Source organism: Oncorhynchus masou, chromosome 8, assembly GCF_036934945.1.
Source record: "Oncorhynchus masou masou isolate Uvic2021 chromosome 8, UVic_Omas_1.1, whole genome shotgun sequence".
Lineage (NCBI taxonomy): Eukaryota > Metazoa > Chordata > Actinopteri > Salmoniformes > Salmonidae > Oncorhynchus > Oncorhynchus masou.
Window position 1 is genome coordinate 42,424,253 of NC_088219.1, and position 20,473 is coordinate 42,444,725.

The 20,473-nt window shown below is 44.3% G+C and overlaps 1 protein-coding gene across 1 annotated transcript in view; it reads right to left on the reverse strand.

The window, feature by feature from the left end:
* LOC135544691 (serine/threonine-protein kinase ULK1-like) overlaps window positions 1–19,924 on the reverse strand; it is a 45,927-nt gene extending 26,003 nt beyond the window's left edge. The window contains 6 exon segments of the mRNA XM_064972497.1: window positions 1,827–2,000; window positions 3,629–3,665; window positions 7,251–7,283; window positions 14,931–14,972; window positions 15,060–15,152; window positions 19,252–19,924. Coding sequence (XP_064828569.1) covers window positions 1,827–2,000; window positions 3,629–3,665; window positions 7,251–7,283; window positions 14,931–14,972; window positions 15,060–15,152; window positions 19,252–19,341 — 469 coding nt within the window. The 5' untranslated portion in view covers window positions 19,342–19,924.
* Window positions 19,925–20,473: the final 549 nt, after the last annotated feature.

The following is a 20,473-nucleotide window of genomic DNA, read 5'->3' on the forward strand; positions in this document are numbered from 1 at the left end:
TAATTTTAAAAAATATGTAAAAAACAGAAATATTACATTTACATAAGTATTATTATGTAAATAAGTATTATCACATAAGTATTCAGGCCCTTTACTCAGTACTTTGTTGAAGCACCTTTGGCAGCAATTACTGCCTCAGGTCTTCTTGGGTAGGATGCTACACAAGCTTGGCACACCTGTATTTGGGGAGTTTCTCCCATTCTTCTCTGCAGATCCTCTCAAGCTTGGTCAGGTTGGATGGGGAGGGTCGCTGCACAGCTATTTTCAGGTCTGTCCAGAGATGTTAGATCGGGTTCAAGTCCAGGCTCTGGCTGGGCCACTCAAAGACATTCAGAGATTTGTCCCGAAGCCACTCCTGCGTTGTCTTGGCTGTGTGCTTAGGGTCATTGTCTTGTTGGAAGGTGAACCTTCGCCCCAGTCTGAGGTCTTGAGCTCTCCAGGGCAGGTTTTCATCAAGGATCTCTCTGTGCTTTGCTCCGTTTCATCTTTCCCTCGATCCTGACAAGGCTCCCAGTCCCTGTCGCTGAAAAACATCCCCATAGGTTGACGCTATCACCACCATGCTGGCACCACCATGGTGGCAGGTTTCCTCCAGATGTGAAGCTTGGCATTCAGGCCAAAAACAGTTGAATCTTGTTTCTCATGGCCTGAGAGTCCTTAAGGTGTCTTATTGGCAAACTTCAAGCGGGCTGTCATGTGCCTTTTACTGAGGAGTGGCTTCGGTCTGGCCACCATCTCCACAGAGGAAATCTGGAGCTCTGTCAGAATGGGTTCTTGATCTCCTCTCTGCCCAAGGCCCTTCTCCCCCGATTGGGCAGCCAGCTCTAGGAAGAGTCTTGGTGATTCCAAACTTCTTCCATTTAAGAATGATGTGTCCACTATGTTCTTCGGGACCTTCAATGCTGCAGACATTTCATTATTATTACCACCCCCTTTTCCCTCCCCGATTTCGATCTTGTCTCATCGCTGCAACTCCCCAATGGGCTCGAGAGGCGAAGGTCCTCCGAAACATGACCCGCCAAACCCCGCTTCCTAACACCCACCCACTTAACCCGGAAGCCAGCGGTACCAATGTGTCGGAGGAAAACACCATATACCTGATGACCGAGGTCAGTCTGCAGGCGTCCGGCCCGCCACAAGGAGTCGCTAGAGTGCATTGAGCCAAGGAAAGCACCCCCGGCCAAACCCTCCCCTAACCTGGGCGATGCTGGGTCAATTGTGCGCCGCCCTTTTGAACTTCCGATTGTGATACAGCCCGGGATCAAACACGGGTCTGTAGTGATGCCTCTAGCACTGTGTTGCGGTGCCTTAAACCACTGCGCCACTCGGGAGGCCCTCTGCAGACATTTTTTGATACACATCCCCAGATCTGTGCCTCGACACATCTTGGTGCTCTACAGACAATTCCTTTGACCTCATGGCTTGGTTTTTGCTCTGACATAAACTGTCAACTGTGGGACCTTATATATACAGGTGTGTGCCTTTCCAAATCATGTCCATTCAATTGAATTTACAACAGGTGGACTCCAATCAAGTTGTAAAAACATCAATGACAATCAATGGAAACAGGATGCACCGGAGCTCAATTGCGAGTCTCAGAAAAGGGTCTGAATACTTATGTAAATAAGGTATTTGTTTTATTTATTTATTTTATTTTTTAATACATTTGCAAGAAATTCTAAAAACAGTTTTTGCTCTGTCATTGTGTGATTGATAGATTGATTTTAAAATGTAATCAATTTTAGAATAAGGCTGTAACGTAACAAAATGTGGAAAAAGTCAAGGGGTCTGAATACTTTCCGAATGCACTGCGCGCACACACACACCTATCTTGATGCAGGTGTTGGTGGAGTGGGACTTGCGTCCTGTGTGGTAGGAGAGCAGGATGTTCTGGGGTTTGAGGTCTCGGTGGATGATAGCCTTGACCTGCAGCACCCTCATGGCTCCAGCTATCTGCTGCAGAAACACCCGGATGGTGTCCTCACTCAGGGTGCCCTTGGCTAGGGGAGAAACAGGGGTGGAGGGGAGGACAAGACAGTCGGTAAAGGAAAATATAACAAACTAACAGAAACATCAGACTTGTTCCTGTTCCACGGCAACCTATGAAAACACAGCTTCCCTGAAGCCTGGGACTGTAGTCTAAATAAATAAGCAGCCCAGGGAGACGAGGCCTAAACTGTGCTAAATTCAGGACCTGGTTGGTTCAGCCCACACCCTCATTATCCAATGTTACATTACCCTGGCTTTCATTTTCGCTTTGCTAACATACCCTTATTCTGATAGTTTGCCTCAATGCTTTAGGTGACTTTCAATTGACCGAGGCTTTAACCACACCAGCTCCAGTCATGGTGCGCTCTGAAACCTTCCCCCATTGAGTTTGCCCCACTATGTGCCACAGAGGCCCAAATTAAGGAATGTCTAACTAGCAATTCTAATGGGAGGGTTTTCCTTGAATTACAGTGGCATATTTTTAATTTTATATTGAACTGTTTATCAATGATAAAACATAATGGAGGTCCTTCATACTGCAAAACATTATGTAACAATGCTTTGTTTAAGGTACTTAGGGTCCCTGTAGTGATATGTAGAGTTGTCATGATATATTTTGGGCATTTAAGCATAAAGCATAGAACGTCCTCCGTTCCTTCTCTTGGTTCCTTCTAATTGGTCCATGCTGCGTGCCGACCCGGTTGTAGCGACAAACCTGCAGATTCTGCAATGCTTATCAGTGGGGGTAAAAAAAAAATAGATTTTGCGCCAATCAGAGAACACCAACCCCCCCCCAGGTGAGGGAGCCAACAGGAGTGACAACAATAAGGGGAAAAAAATGAGGGCATTTCTATGTCATGAGCCAGTCGCACTTCATATGCAATGTCGGCTATGTGATGGTAGCTTGCTAAGTGCACAGACGCAATGCACAAAACACACATACTTTCTCCAAGCTGAAGCTACCCCGGCGAAACCCGGATGACGCTGGGCAAATTGTGCGCCGCCCTATAGGACTCCCAATCCCGGCCGGATGTGATACAGCCTGGATTCGAACCAGGCACTGAGATGCAGTGCCTTAGGGCTCCCGTATTGCGACAATTTCAACGCAACATGGGACAATTTCAATGATTTTACCGAGTTACAGTTCATATAAGGAAATCAGTCAGTTTAAATTAATTAATTTATGCCCTAATCTATTGATTTCAGATTACTGGGCAACCTGAGATAGCTGTGGCATTGTGTTGTGTGACAAAACTGCATATTTTAGAATGTCCTTTCATCCCCCCCAGCACAAGGTGCACCTGAGTAATGATCATGCTGTTCAATCAGCTTCTTGATATGCCACACCTGTCAGGTGGATGGATTATCTTGGCAAAGGAAAAATACTCAGAAACAGGGAAGTAAACAAATTTGCTAGCTAGCTAGCACATAATGTTGTGGTAGCAAGTGAATATGCTAACATTGGCTAGTTATTTAAACATTTGGCAATGGGCTGGCACTGGGAGTATGGGATTATGGAGAATGAATCCAAAGTTTCTTCTTCATTTTACTAGGTATTTATCTAGCTGTGGCCATCTGGCTAGTCTCAACAAGGGCTTTCTACAAAATAGCAACATTAGCTCAGACACAGTCCACTTACAGTGCAGATAGTCCGCCAGGTCCCCACCATTGCAGTACTAGAGAGAGAGGGAGATAAAAACAATTATGACATTAGGAGACATACAGTGCATTCGGAAAGTATCCAGACCCCTTTCCTTGTCCCACATTTTGTTACGTTACAGCCTCATTCTAAAATTGATTAAAATAAAAAATAATTACTCATCAATCTACACACAACACCGCATAATGACAAAGCGAAAACAGGTGTATAGACGTTTTTGAAAATTTATTTCAAATGAAAAACTGAAATACCTTATTTACATTAATATTCAGCCCCGTTGCTATGAAACTCGAAATTGAGCTCAGGTGCATACTGTTTCCATTGATCATCCTTGAGATGTTTCTACAACTTGGAGTCTACCTGCGGTAAATTCAATTGATTGGACATGATTTGGAAAGGCACACACCGGTCTATATACAGTTGAAGTCAGAAGATTATATACACCTAAGCCAAACACATTTAAACCCAGTTTTTCACCATTCCTGACATTTAATCCGAGTAAAATTTAAGAATGTGAAATGTCAGAATAATAGTAGAGAAATTTATTTATTTCAGCTTTTATTTCCTTCATCACATTCCAGTGGGTCAGAAGTTTACATACACTCAATTAGTATTTGGTAGCATTGCCTTTAAATTGTTTAACTTGGGTCAAACGTTACAGGTAGCCTTCCACAAGCTTCCCACAATAAGTTGGGTGAATTTTCACCCATTCCTCCTGACAGAACTGGTGTAACAGGCAGGTTTGTCGGCCTCCCTGCTCGCTCACGCTTTTTCAGTTCTGCCCACAAACTTTCTATGGGATTGAGGCCAGGGCTTTGTGATGGCCACTCCAATACCTTGACTTTGTTGTCCTTAAGCCATTTTGCCACAACGTTGGAAGTATGCTTGGGGTCATTGTCCATTTGGAAGACCCATTTGCAACCAAGCTTTAACTTCCTGAGATGTTGCTTCAATATATCCACAGAATTTCCTGCCTCATGATGCAATCTGGGGCAGCAGGGTAGCCTAGTGGTTAGAGCGTTGGACTAACCGGAAGGTTCCAAGTTCAAACCCACGAGCTGACAAGGTACAAATCTGTCATTCTGCCCCTGAACAAGGCAGTTAACCCACTGTTCCTAGGCCGTCATTGAAAGTAAGAATTTGTTCTTAACTGACTTGCATAGTTAAATAAAGGTAAAGAAAATACATATATTTTGTGAAGTGCACCAGTCCCTCCTGCAGCAAAGCACCCCAACAACATGATGCTGCCACCCCCGTGCTTCACCGTTGGGATGGTGTTCTTCGGCTTGCAAGCATCCCCCTTTTTCCTCCAAACATAATGACATAACATACACCCCCAATTGACTCAAATGATGTCAATTAGCCCACCAGAAGCTTCTAAAGCCATGACATCCCTTTCTGGAATTTTCTAAGCTGTTTAAAGGCACAGTCAATTTAGTGTAACAGTGAATTATAAGGGAAATAATCCGTATGTAAACAATTGTTGGAAAAATGACTTGTGTCTTACACAAAGTAGATGTCCTAACTGACTTGCCAAAACTACAGTTTGTTAACAAGACATTTTCAGAGTGGTTTAAAAACGAGTTTTAAAGTGTATGTAAACTTCCGACTTCAACTGTAGGTCCCATAGTTGACAGCACAAGTCAGAGCAAAAACCAAGCCATGAGGTCTAAGGAATTGACCGAAGAGCTACGAGACAGGATTGTGTCGAGACACAGATATGGGCAAAGATACCAAAAAACATCTGCAGCATTGAAGGTCCCCAAGAACACAGTGGCCCCCATCATTCTTAAATGGAAGAAGTTTGGAACCACCAAGACTCTTCCTAGAGCTGGCCGCCAGGCCAAACTGAGCAATCGGGAGAGAAGGGACTTGGTCAGGGATGTGACCCAGAACGCGATGGTCACTCTGACAGAGCTCCACAGTTCTTCTGTAGAACCTTTAAGATGGACAACCATCTCTGTAGCACTCCACCAATCAGGCCTTTATGGTAGAGTGACAAATCCAGGCGTGATTGGGATTCCCTTAGGGTGGTGCACAACAGGCTCAGCGTCATCCAGGTTTGGCCGGGGTAGGCCGTCATTGTAAATAAGAATTTGTTCTTAACTGACTTGCCTAAAAATATTTGTAAAAAAGACAGAAGCCACTCCTCAGTAAAAGTCCCATGAAAGCCCACTTGTAGTTTGCCAAATATGCACTTAAAGGACTCTCAGACCATGAGAAACAAGATTCTCTGGTCTGATGAAACCAAGATTGATTTCTTTGGGCTGAATGCCAAGCATCACTTCTGGAGGAAACCCGGCACCATCCCTACGGTGAAGCATGGTGGTGGCAGCGTCTCGTCTGGAGGAAACCCAGCACCAACCCTACGGTGAAGCATGGTGGTGGCAGCATCATGCTGTGGGGATGTTCTTCAGCGGCAGGGACTGGAAGACTAGTCAGGATTGAGGGAAAGATGAACGGAGCAAAGTACAGAGAGATCCGTTATGAAAACCTGCTCCATCGCGCTCAGGACCTCAAACTGGGGCGAAGGTTCATCTTCCAACAGGACAATGATCCTAACCACACAGCCAAGACATCGCAGGAGTGGCTTCGGGACAAGTTTCTGAATGTCCTTGAGTGGTCCAGCCAGAGTCTGGACTTGAAACCAATCAAACATCTCTGGAAAGACCTGAAAATAGCTGTGCAGCGACGCTCCCCATCCAACCTGACAGAGCTTGAGCGGATCTGCAGAGAAGAGTGAGAGAAACTCCCCAAATACAGAGGTGCCAAGCTTGTAGCTTCATACCCTAGAAGACTTGAGGCCGTGATTGCTGCCAAATGTGCTTCAACAAAGTACTGAGTAAAGCTATATTTAAGTTTTTTTAATACATTTTCAAAAATGTCTAAAAACCTGTTTTCGCTTTGTCATTATGGGGTATTGTGTGTAGATTGATGAGGGAAAAATACAATTTAATACATTTTAGGATAAGGCTGTAACATAACAAAATGTGGAAAAAGTCAAGAGGTCTGAATACTTTCCAAATACACTGTATATAGCCAGTAGCCTCCCAAACAAGGCCTATCTGAAATATGAAAATAATCAATGAAATCACCAGGTAGCCTATTGTTCTGGTAAAGATGCATCCGTAGCAGATTGCTAAACTGTATTTTATATGGAGAATATAAGTATAGGCCTACTCTGTTTTTGCCAGACAAAACCGGAGAAAATAAAACAAGTGCTTTCTGGTCACTAATCTGCATAAGTGCCTTTGCACGCCAATGCTGATGACTGGTCATTGGTCAACAGTCAAGACACACAACATTTTGGTTCTGAAGCACGGTATGTCTTTGAGACAAGAATTTGGTGCAATACCATAGGCCTATGTTAGTAACCAAATAGAATAGGCAAAGACATAAATATAAAAAAGGTATATGTAGCCTATTAAAATATATATAGAAAAAAATAAGTATTTTTCCCCATTCAGCTTCACACTTGCGACCTCTATCAAAACCTCCTTGCGGCCACCGGGATGAGAACCACTGAGTTAGAGCAGGAGTGTATGTGTTGAACCTGACACCAAAACAAGCGCCAAAGACAGAAATGACACCAGTAGCTTACCTCCATGACCAGGTATACAGAACTGGCCGTTTCCTAGAGAGAGAGAAACAAGTCAGGGTAGACGACAAGAGAAAAACAACAATACAGGTGTCTGGGGTTTTAGCATGTCAACACTTACAATAGGAATGTTGTGACTGTGTGTTATAGAGCAGGAGGTGTTGAAGGCACATACATACTTGTGCTCGGTGACATAACTAGATGGTTACCGTATCCCTGAAGTAGGAAAATGAATAGTGATGACTACTGTGAACAGGGACACTTCAGGAGAAAGATATGTTCAGTTAGAAGTTGATGTTGGTCAAATATAAGTCTACCTCACCGGGACTTTATGTTCCCATCTTATCTGAAATCACTATAATGACTACTGACCGTAAGAGGTTTGAGCTCAACCCGGAGGTAAAGAATTAATGGCACGTCGCTACTCGCCTAAATCTCTGGGTCATCCATGCTGAGTCAACAGGGTTAAGGTATGGGCCATGTCTGCTCGGAAGTCACGGAGGTTAGCGCTGAACAGGAGTGGTCTAGAGGCCTCAAAACCTCCCCGCTGTGCCGGCTGAAGTGTGAACTATGCTAAAGCTAAAGAGATTGTCTGAGTCTTCACACTCACTCAGCTAAATGTAAAGAGGATCAATATCAGGGTTCTCTACAACAATAGAACAACAATAGAACTGAGCTCATCGCAAGGATTAGGCCACAGAGCCATATCAAGAGCAAACGAGATGGGGGGGGGGGGGGGTGCATGACAAACAGGAAAATGACACTTTCAGAACTAATAGGCCAGTCGTTGCCCATAGCTACAAGTTGGCACATCAGGCTGAGTCTGCATTACAACTAATTGGATTTTGTGGAGGGGGTGGGGGGGGGGGACAGCTCGACTTGGCTGACAAAGGCAACATATTGGATCACCAGGGAGGTTCACTGCTAAAGAGAGGGTACAAGTCTGTTGTCTGAAACCACAACGAATGCTCTTCGAGAGAGCATAAACAAACAGAGTCATAAGAGTCACACGCCATATTGTGCCAACCTCAGAAGCTTGGCTGCTTTTTGCCACTGAAAACAAAATGGGCATTACTGAGCCCAAACAACCATTGTGTCTCTCTCATTTTTACCAACAGCATGTCAGCCATAGCACAGGCCTTACAAAAACAAGACAGTGCAGCCCACTTAAACGCCCTCTTATCAAATAGCAACAGATGACTCTGCTCTTTCTCCCTCTCTAGGTCTCTTTCAACAGCCAATCAGAGCTGAGTAATGGCTCATCCTAGAGTTAACTACTGCAGAGTCAGCGCTTCTGAAGTTGTCTTTTTGGCCATGCTGATGATTGCAGCCAGCCAGCAAGCCAGCCGTCTGGTTTCCATTGTGCTTTGCCAGGCAGGCAGGGCCAGACATACTTGTCTACCCGAGGTGGTTTTGGCTTACTGACCTGGTAACATCTCCTGTTTATGACAACCAGCCTATAACAGAGCACGAACAGTGTCAGCTGTGTAAAATCATGCAGCGCTCCTCCCCAATGCTACGTGCCGAGAAAAGTGTAGGCCTACATGCCAGCCAGGGAGCCAGGGAGGTGATAAAACTGACCTGCTCTAAAATCCTGCAGGGGCTGAGATACTGTACACAAGATAACAGGACATATTAACACTTCAGTGATTGACAGAGCTCATCAACAGGAGTGTAGAGTAGGACAATACACTACCCCTCTAATTGGACCCTCCCAAATAGGTATCACTCTGTTTGCCCACAAAGTAGGCCTCATGACTTTGGTTAGCTTCCCGTCGCACAACACTGTTACCCTAGCCTAGTTCGTACCCTTGCGTGTGAGAACTCTGTCTGGCGGGAAAAAATATTGGTAAATTGAAAGTCGTCTGTCTTTTGACCAATTCATTTTTTCAAATACAGTTCATTTGGAAAGTATTCAGACCCCTTCAATTTTTCCAAATGTTGTTACATTACAGCCTTATTCTAAAATGGATTAAACAAAAACAATGTTCTCATCAGTCCACACACATTACTCAATCACTTTTCACAGCTACTGTTTACAGGCCTCCTGGGCCATATACAGCGTTCCTCACTGAGTTCCCTGAATTCCTATCGGACCTTGTAGTCATAGCAGATAATATTCTAATCTTTGGTGACTTTAATATTCACATGGAAAAGTCCACAGACCCACTCCAAAAGGGTTTCGGAGCCATCATCGACTCAGTGGGTTTTGTCCAACATGTCTCCAGACCTACTCACTGTCACAGTCATACATCGGTATCGGCCCGACGTCTAGTTTAACGCGGATGTTAAAAACCGATGGCATACCTATGTAACGTAGGTACCCGACGTAACGACGCCACGTAAACGTTTGCGCTACACGTGCAACACAGCATTCCAGCCTTCCACGTCTGCTGTGTGGATCAAGCAGTCAACAAGTCGAGCAGTCGTTTGAAAGGGTAAGAAAATTTCAGCGACACAACTCAAAGGTGAAATCCATTAAAGCCAAGATAATGGAATTAATTTCCCTTGACGATCAATCGTTCTCTGTCGTGGGTGATGTTGTCTTTCGCCGACTGATCGAGCACCGGTACACACCACCAAGTGCGCTATTTTTCAGATTTGCCCACAGTAATAGTGTCACTGCCATGAGCTTCACGACATACATACAATGGAACATTGTTTGGGTCTTTGCGTGTCAAAAAAGATACAGTAGCACTGTCAAAGCTGTACAAAAAAGTCTGCAAACAAGCAAACACCGGCCACGAACGATGTGTTTACAATACCGCGTTGGTAATAAAGCATCATTTGTTCAACTGCAACTTCTGGGGTAACTAGCTTTAGCTCGGTACCTAGCTAGCTTTAGCCTGGTGCCAAGCTAGCTTTAGCTTGGTACCTAGCTAGCTTTAGCTTAGTACCGAGCTACCCAGCATCTCTTATGACCGAAAATAACTTCTGGACATCAGAAAAGCGATTACTCACCGCGGACTGAGATCAAGAACCCAATGGTCATTCTGACAGAGCTCCAGAGTTCCTCTGTGGAGATGGGAGAACCTTCCAGAAGGACAACCATCTCTATAGCACTCCACCAATCAGGCCTTTATGGTAGAGTGGCCAGACGGAAGCCACTCCTCAGTAAAAGGCACATGACAGCCCGCTTGGAGTTTGCCAAAACTAACCTAAATGACTCTCAGACAATGAGAAACAAGATTATCTGGTCTGATGAAACCAAGATTGAACACATTGGCCTTATTGCCAAATTATAAAGCCCTTCTTATATCAGCTGATGTCACAAAGTGCTGTACAGAAACCCAGCCTAAAACCCCAAACAGCAAGCAAGCAATGCATGTGTCACATCTAGAGGAAACCAGGCACTGCTCATCACATGGCCAAAACCATCTCTTGGGTGAGGCATGGTGGAGGCAGCATGCTGTGGGGATGTTTTTCACTGGGACACTAGTCAGGATCGAGGGAAAGATGAACGGAGCAAAGTACAGAGATATCCTTGATGAAAACCTGCTCCAGAGCGCTCAGGACCTCAGACTGGGGGATCACCTTCCAACAGGACAATGACCCTAACCACACAGCCAAGACATCGCAGGAGTGGCTTTGGGACAAGTCAATGTCCTTGAGTGGCACAGCCAGAGCCCGGACTTGAACCCGATCTAACCTCTATGGAGACCTGAAAATAGCTGTGAGCAAAACTCCCCATCCAACCTAACATAGCTTGAGAGGATCTGCAGAGAAGAATGGGAGAAACTCCCCAAATACAGATGTGCAAAGCTTGTAGCGTCCTATCAAGAAGACTCGAGGCTGTAATCACTGCCAAAGGTGCTTCAACAAAGTACTGAGTAAAGGGTCTGAATACTTATGCAAATGTGATATTTATGTTTTATTTTTAATCAATTAAACATTTCTAAAAACTTGTTTTTGCCTTGTCATTATGGAGTAGTGTGTGTAGATTTATGAGAAAAAAACAAAACAATTCAATACATTTTTTAATAAGGCTGTAACCTATCAAAATGTGGGAAAAGCTATGCCAGCTGATTCATGATTTCGACTGGCTGGGAAACGCTGCCTGCCTCATCCCGACAAGTTCATTACTACGGGAACAGCTGGAGATCGAATTTAAATATTGAAACAATGTTGCAAATGTCGGAGAGACAGACAACAAGGTTTATAGAAACATCCACTGTTGAAAATTAACTGTTAGTCTAAAAGAACTGTGAGATAAGACCCCGTCTGGAATGTGAGATAAGACCCCGGCTGGAATGGGAGATAAGACCCCGGCTGGAATGCGAGATAAGACACCGGCTGGAATGCGAGATAAGACCCCGTCTGGAATGTGAGATAAGACCCCGGCTGGAATGGGAGATAAGACCCCGGCTGGAATGGGAGATAAGACCCCGGCTGGAATGGGAGATAAGACCCCGGCTGGAATGGGAGATAAGACCCCGGCTGGAATGCGAGATAAGACACCGGCTGGAATGCGAGATAAGACCCCGTCTGGAATGTGAGATAAGACCCCGGCTGGAATGGGAGATAAGACCCCGGCTGGAATGCGAGATAAGACACCGGCTGGAATGCGGGATAAGACCCCGGCTAGAATGTGAGATAAGACCCCGGCTGGAATGCGAGATAAGACCCCGGCTGGAATGGGAGATAAGACCCCGGCTGGAATGCGAGATAAGACACCGGCTGGAATGCGAGATAAGACCCCGGCTAGAATGTGAGATAAGACCCCGGCTGGAATGCGAGATAAGACCCCGGCTGGAATGCGGGATAAGACCCCGGCTGGAATGCGAGATAAGACCCCGGCTGGAATGGGAGATAAGACCCCGGCTGGAATGCGAGATAAGACACCGGCTGGAATGCGAGATAAGACCCCGGCTGGAATGTGAGATAAGACCCCGGCTGGAATGTGAGATAAGACCCCGGCTGGAATGCGAGATAAGACCCCGGCTGGAATGCGAGATAAGACCCCGGCTGGAATGTGAGATAAGACCCCGTCTGGAATGGGAGATAAGACCCCGTCTGGAATGGGAGATAAGACCCCGGCTGGAATGGGAGATAAGACCCCGGCTGGAATGTGAGATAAGACCCCGGCTGGAATGTGAGATAAGACCCCGGCTGGAATGGGAGATAAGACCCCGGCTGGAATGTGAGATAAGACCCCGGCTGGAATGGGAGATAAGACCCCGTCTGGAATGGGAGATAAGACCCCGGCTGGAATGTGAGATAAGACCCCGGCTGGAATGCGAGATAAGACCCCGTCTGGAATGGGAGATAAGACCCCGGCTGGAATGCGAGATAAGACCCCGGCTGGAATGCGAGATAAGACCCCGGCTGGAATGCGAGATAAGACCCCGGCTGGAATGAGAGATAAGACCCCGGCTGGAATGTGAGATAAGACCCCGGCTGGAATGTGAGATAAGACCCCGTCTGGAATGTGAGATAAGACCCCGGCTGGAATGTGAGATAAGACCCCGGCTGGAATGTGAGATAAGACCCCGGCTGGAATGCGAGATAAGACCCCGGCTGGAATGGGAGATAAGACCCCGGCTGGAATGAGATAAGACCCCGGCTGGAATGGGAGATAAGACCCCGGCTGGAATGGGAGATAAGACCCCGGCTGGAATGGGAGATAAGACCCCGGCTGGAATGGAGATAAGACCCCGGCTGGAATGCGAGATAAGACCCCGGCTGGAATGCGAGATAAGACCCCGTCTGGAATGTGAGATAAGACCCCGGCTGGAATGTGAGATAAGACCCCGGCTGGAATGGGAGATAAGACCCCGGCTGGAATGGGAGATAAGACCCCGGCTGGAATGGGAGATAAGACCCCGGCTGGAATGGGAGATAAGACCCCGGCTGGAATGCGAGATAAGACCCCGGCTGGAATGTGAGATAAGACCCCGGCTGGAATGCGAGATAAGACCCCGGCTGGAATGGGAGATAAGACCCCGGCTGGAATGCGAGATAAGACCCCGGCTGGAATGGGAGATAAGACCCCGTCTGGAATGCGAGATAAGACCCCGGCTGGAATGGGAGATAAGACCCCGTCTGGAATGCGAGATAAGACCCCGGCTGGAATGTGAGATAAGAGCCCGGCTGGAATGCGAGATAAGACCCCGGCTGGAATGCGAGATAAGACCCCGGCTGGAATGTGAGATAAGACCCCGGCTGGAATGCGAGATAAGACCCCGGCTGGAATGGGAGATAAGACCCCGGCTGGAATGCGAGATAAGACCCCGGCTGGAATGTGAGATAAGACCCCGTCTGGAATGTGAGATAAGACCCCGGCTGGAATGTGAGATAAGACCCCGGCTGGAATGTGAGATAAGACCCCGGCTGGAATGTGAGATAAGACCCCGGCTGGAATGTGAGATAAGACCCCAGCTGGAATGTGAGATAAGACCCCAGCTGGAATGTGAGATAAGACCCCGGCTGGAATGCGAGATAAGACCCCGGCTGGAATGCGAGATAAGACCCCGGCTGGAATGGGAGATAAGACCCCGGCTGGAATGCGAGATAAGACCCCGGCTGGAATGCGAGATAAGACCCCGGCTGGAATGCGAGATAAGACCCCGGCTGGAATGCGAGATAAGACCCCGGCTGGAATGCGAGATAAGACCCCGGCTGGAATGGGAGATAAGACCCCGGCTGGAATGTGAGATAAGACCCCGGCTGGAATGCGAGATAAGACCCCGGCTGGAATGTGAGATAAGACCCCGGCTGGAATGCGAGATAAGACCCCGGCTGGAATGGGAGATAAGACCCCGGCTGGAATGCGAGATAAGACCCCGGCTGGAATGTGAGATAAGACCCCGGCTGGAATGGGAGATAAGACCCCGGCTGGAATGGGAGATAAGACCCCGGCTGGAATGCGAGATAAGACCCCGGCTGGAATGTGGTTTTAACCAATTCAGGATTAGTGCCACCTGTCGTATAATGATTGATAAATGAATTGTACAGAGAAGCTCAGTACAGAACAACAAACTCGTGTAACAACCAGCAAGTAATGCAACAAAGATAACATGAAAGAAAAGTGGGTCAAAATATGCATTTCACCCCTCCCCCTTGCAAAAAAATGAATAGATAGCCTATCTTCAATTTATGTGACAAAACAAGCAATGTATAATGTAGAGAATCATTGCACCATATAAACAGCTGTGAAATATATTTTCAATAACCCACAATATTGTATTTTCAGCTGTTTGAAGCTGGTGTAATACAATTAAAGTAAAAGAAGCCAAAATTAAACCAGGAAGCATATAAATAGACACATAGAACAAATCTACCACTTCAGACTTGGTTTCAATGAGAATGACAGATCTATAACTCGCATGTGTGAATTTGGTCAGGCTGTCCAAAAAATGACATGTTGTTGCTTCCAAATTGACATTCAAATTTGAGTTATAGCGCTGTCATTCTCATCAAGTCTAAGAAGGGGTAGATATGTTCTATGTGCGCTATTTCTATGCCTCCAGTTCTCAAGTTTTGGTTTTGTACACCTGCTTCAAACAGCTGAAAATACAATATTTTTGGTTATTGACAATGTCTTTCACAGCAGTTTAGATGGTACAATAATTCTCTATACTTGTCACAAACTGAAATTAGGCGAACTATTAGAATTTTTGCAACCATGATATGGTGGAGCGATTTCAGCATATTGCACCTTTAAGGATTTGGCTTAATACATACCTGAAAGTCATGTAATGCAACAATGTTCTCATGTTTTAGTTCCTGGGGAAAATAAATGGAAAAGTTTACAGCTATTCAAATTGAAAGTTTTACTGTATACACTAGCGATAATAAAACTGGTTGTCTTACCTTAAGTATCTTGATCTCTTTTCCCAAAAGGGTCTGAGATTTTGCCAAGCTTTTCTTATTTATGCATTTCACAGCCACCTCCCAGTCGTGTTTCTATAGACAAACAAACATAATTAAGAAAGATTATAATACACATTTTTCCTAATGTTTTCTGGGTGCATGTAATGCCGTTTAATGAATGCTTATCGGTAAAAAGCATGGAACATAAGGAAGTGTAAAGGTAGCCTACTATAAAGCCTTATGCGTGCTTTGGTTCGGCTGGTGGCTAGGCAAACCGAATGAGTATGACTTACATACCTCCCTTCAAAGACCTTTGTTTGAAAAATGAGAAAAACGCAGGAATGGTACTGTTTGCCATTCTTGAGACATCGTAGCCAGTATTACACTTCCTCAAAATAGTCTGAATCAATCTAAGATAACTCAAGAAATGTCATTCATTTTGACTTTTTTTTTGCAGAGGATTGCACATCCGCTAAGAAAAGTCAGTGAAAAGTTCAAAACAAAATCGATGGAGAAGTCAACATACAAGTTTAAGTAAAAACGAATGCAAATAAGTTAGAAATGTTGCTACTATGCTACTTTGTTTGGTTATCTTTTGGAAATTGCAGAAAGAATTTTTTTAATTTTGCACGCCCAATTTTTCAGTTTTTGATTTGTTAAAAAAGTTTGAAATATGCAATAAATGTCGTTCCACTTCATGATTGTGTCCCACTTGTTGTTGATTCTTCACAAAAAAATACAGTTTTATATCTTTATGTTTGAAGCCTGAAATATGGCAAAAGGTCGCAAAGTTCAAGGGGGCCGAATACTTTCGCAAGGCACTGTACGTCATAAGAAGTGTCCCCCTAATTGAGGGCTGAGGGGATAGGGTGTGTCTTAAGTGTTTGGACCACAAACATGGTAACAATCAATGTTCCTTCTAAGCTGCGCGGCACAGCTCCCTGGGACAGCCCACAGAAATATCAGCCAAGGCATTCCTAGTCAATCTGCAAATATTTCTGTAAAAAAAAACGAACAATAAAAACTTGTGTTCCTACTTAAATTTTTGGGTCTCGGGCTGTTGACTTTAGGTGCCATCGGTTCAGCTGCCCTGCATGCAGGGTAGGAGAACTGTTTCCATTTTTAACCATTTCATGTGTCTGAGGGTACAAACTCAGCCTTCCCGGTGGGTCCAGAGAGCAAATCAAGTGCCCCATTAGGTCTACTGGTGGCCAATCGGATGGCTCAGATTACCGTGTCCGAGGTAACGTAGCAGGCATAAAAGAAAGCTACAGCAAAGTTGATACTGTGAGATTTCAAAATGTATAAAACCATGGCAAAAGAAAGACAGTCAACGAATGCAGCAAAGAGATGCCATTTTAATGAGTAAGTTCATATTTAAAGTTCTTACTCAGCACTGTCAACACTTTGTAGGCTATTCAACACTTGTATAAGCCATAAAATGCACGTTCTTCCTATTTCCACTGAGCGCTACAACCAGCACTGCAGCAGTAATGAATGAGTAGGAAAGTGGATCTGTAGGCTTGCATTGTTGTTATCATTATTAGCGGCTTGGGTCTTTTTTAATATTGTGGAATATTTCACTTTCTCTGTTCATAGGAGTAACAAAGATAATTTGTGCATGAGGCAGAAATAATGTGGTGCGACTCGAGTTTGTCCATCAGCTGGAAGACAGTGTCCTTTTTTGGTCAGTGTCAGTGGAGCAAAGGGAGAGCGGAGGGATGTTGAGAGGCGGGCCCCCAGATGCAGGCACCATCAGCCCAGTAAAATAAAAATAAAAAGTACATTATTTAAATGTATTCTCACTTAGCTGTGCTTCACAAGTAATACAACAACAGATCTATTACAGGTGTGATCATTTTGCCAACCTCAAATGTTGAAATATATATGTTTAATGGCCCAAACAACAATGCAATTCAAACAAAGCCAATATTCAGGCACACCTGTTAATTGAAATGCATTCCAGGTGACTACCTCATGAAGCTGGTTGAGAGAATGCCAAGTGTGCAAAGCTGTCATATGTGTTATTTCATAGTTTTGATGTCTTCACTATTATTCTACAATGTAGAAAAAGGTCAAAAATAAATAAAAACCCTTGAATGAGTAGGGTTGTCCAAACTTTTGACCGGTACTGTATATTATTTAGTATATGTAAAGACATCAAGAATAGTCCGATGGGTGACAAAATTAGCCTATAGCTTGTGAATAACGCCCAGATTGTGTGTAGTAATGCAAGTAAAGCATTACTTTTCTAATCATAGCCGCAATCCTCATGTCGTCAAGCCAATAGGCCTATATGGTTTGATAAAGTTTTCATCACAACTAAAGTGGCCAAATAACTTCTTAAAGTTAAGCACATTAATCCTCTTTACAACAGGTGTAGAGGCTAACTGGCATACATACACTGCGTGTGAGTTTCAAGTTTGGGGAAGATAATTTTCACCATAAAAATGCACCTTTAGAATTAAAGCATTACGTACAGAAATCGCATTGTGGAACATTTGCACTTATAGCCTGCTGCCATGTGAGCATTTCTGCATAGTGTGAAGAAATCTGTGTCGGCCTCACAGAAAGTTGATGCTAGTGGTTGAATTCATTTGGGATCCATCCCGTAACTATCCCAGACTGTTTGGAATTTATTTTTCGCACAGAATATAATAGCTAAACGTTTGTACTATGGTGGATAGTAGATTGACATAGGCTAGTGCTTTTGCTGTTCGTTAGGTCTACTCATCTTGTTGGCTGACAAAGTAAATGTGGACAGTTCTTCCAATATCTTTAATATGCGCCTCGTCCCCGATGGGTCAGTTTTTACTTGTAGCCCGTGAGAAAGACCCAATCACGTGAAGGAGAGCCATTTGAGTGAGAGGAGCTTTGGAGCGCGCAGCAGGGAATTATCATTATTATGTTCAGCCCAAGGTCACAACGGCCACTGGCTGCAGAAGGCATGGATTTTTATAGGGGACATTAAGGCCACACAAAGGGGATGCCGCCAGGGAATTTGAGACATTATCAAGTGTTTGTCAAGTTGTGAATGAGAGAATGAAAAAGTCTCATGGAATGTAGAACTACATTGAACACCACACATTGGCTGCTACTGTAGGCTGAATGACAGAACAGCTATTGCCATGTTAAATTGTTATTGAATGCATTTTCTCCATTGTTTTTGATGGTAGGCCACTCTGATCAAATAGCCACAGTAGTCTACTTGGCCACTTGTTAAAACTGTAACTTAAAGTAGGTACAGCCTCAGTGTTCACAGTAAATGCACACTGGAAGTTGCACAGAATTTTCACAACTTTCAAGTTTGGCTCAGCAGACCTGAAATTTGCTCAGTGCTGAATATTTTTTGAGGGAACATTGGTAACAATTTGGGTTGGGAATTGGCAGGGATTCGATACTGTGATTTTATTGCGATTTGATGTTCCAAACATATTGCGCTCCATATTTCTGCTGTAGAGGGACAGGAGAGAGCCATGCGAAAACACGTTTTTATAAGTCATGGAAATAAGAAAATGACTTAAAACAAATTGCTTCCTTATTAAAAAGAATATGGAGAACAAGCTATGAATTAAACAAAATACTGGTACAGGTGCAGCCAACTGGCGCTAAAATAATCTGCCGATATAGTCAAAACGATACAATATCATACAAAAAATGATATCCCAATATGTAACTGTATCTCCCCCCCATCACTAGTAACAACATACAGTGGAATGAATAAGGTAGGCCTGCCTGGCTTTCCCTTTTCCCCATGGGACCAGAATTCTCCCTCCTCAGCATAGCGTGTTGTTGTTGGACAAACATGTCTCAACATGCCATTGTGAACAATGGTCAAGTTTGGACTTTTGAAATAGACAAAAGCCCACCCAACATAGAATTATAATAGGCTAGATGTTCGACCATCCCCATCACAAACACACCCACCCATCAAAACTGTGAAAGGCAAATATTGTAATTTAGGTTCATAATTCACTTGTAATAAATTATTACTCATATTTCATCTGCAAATGGCTGTTCATATTTTTCATCCTCAAACCCGATGATTGAATCTTTCAGCTGCCATGTCCAAATTAAGGTCGTACGACAACATAAAAATGATAACAATGCAGACGCAACTATTTCATTTGGATAATAGCTACATTTACACAATCTAGATTGACACAATGACACTGCCACATCGTTCCCTCACCTCTCTATTCCTGCCTTTGAACACCACCGCAAATGCACCGTGTCCTATCAAGTCCTTCCTGCTGAACTCGAATTTCCCCACGGTCTCCATCGCTCCAGAACCTCGGGGTTTTATTTTGAAGTAAAATTACAAGCGTTGCACGGTCGCATATCTCCTCTCTCGGAAGTCCCTTTCTCCTCCGTGAAGTTAGGGCAGCAGGAAAGTTCCCCCCGTCTTTCAATTGTCATGAACTGTCTTCTTAATAAGAAATAACGACTTTCTTCTCTCATGTTTAGGTAACGCATTGAAAGGAGTCAGCCTCCTTTTAACAATATGCGAGTCCCATGTTTTTTTTGTTTTGGTAGCTAGCTAGCTTACACAACTGACGCAGTGTTTACAATGACACAATGCCCCAATGTAAGCTAGCTAGCTGCTAGCAAAACATATCCACCTTAAAAACAGAAGGCACGCCTGGGTGTTTTTGTTGGTATACAGAGGATATCGTTGGCTCCGCTGCAACCCGTTCAATAATGTGTTTTAATTTGTTCCAACGCAAGTCCATAACATTTATGCAAGCGACATCTCGTAATATTTTCAATGGGCTAATAGTTCCCCCCCAGAGGAACCCTCGTATCGATTATGGTCTCAACAAGGTTAGTGCACGCCTTCAGTTGCTCTCTAAGTCCCGCAATTATGCGCACGCGCACAGAGCTACAGCTGTATTTTCTTTTACGTCAAACTAGGGTGGTGTCACATCAAGTGTGCTGTTGTTTTTGTTTGCCCACTTTTCTGCATGCAACCACCTAGACTAGATATATTACCTGGACAGCAAAGTAAAGAACAGTAACCTAACCTATAATAATTGTCTGACATCAACAGAAACTGATGTAGAGTGTTATTATGGCCCAAGCACAAATTGTATGGAATCTTTTATAGCCTCTACACATTTTTGGTGAAGTGAAATAACACGATGTGTGTTTTGATGATGTTCTCATAAGAACAGGTATTGGCTGAGTCAATAATGAACTGCCTTTAGTTAAAACCAAGGTTACATCTCTCTACTGGCACCATGTGTTATAAATCAGTGTTGCATGAGGGTCATGCAAGTGGCAGACCAGACACAACACCATTTTTTGGGGGTCATTTAGCAGACACTTACAAGGAGCAATTGGGGTTAAGGGCCTTGCTCAAAAGCCTGGTCTCATAGACTAGATGTATTACATGTAAATCCAGGATGCTAAAA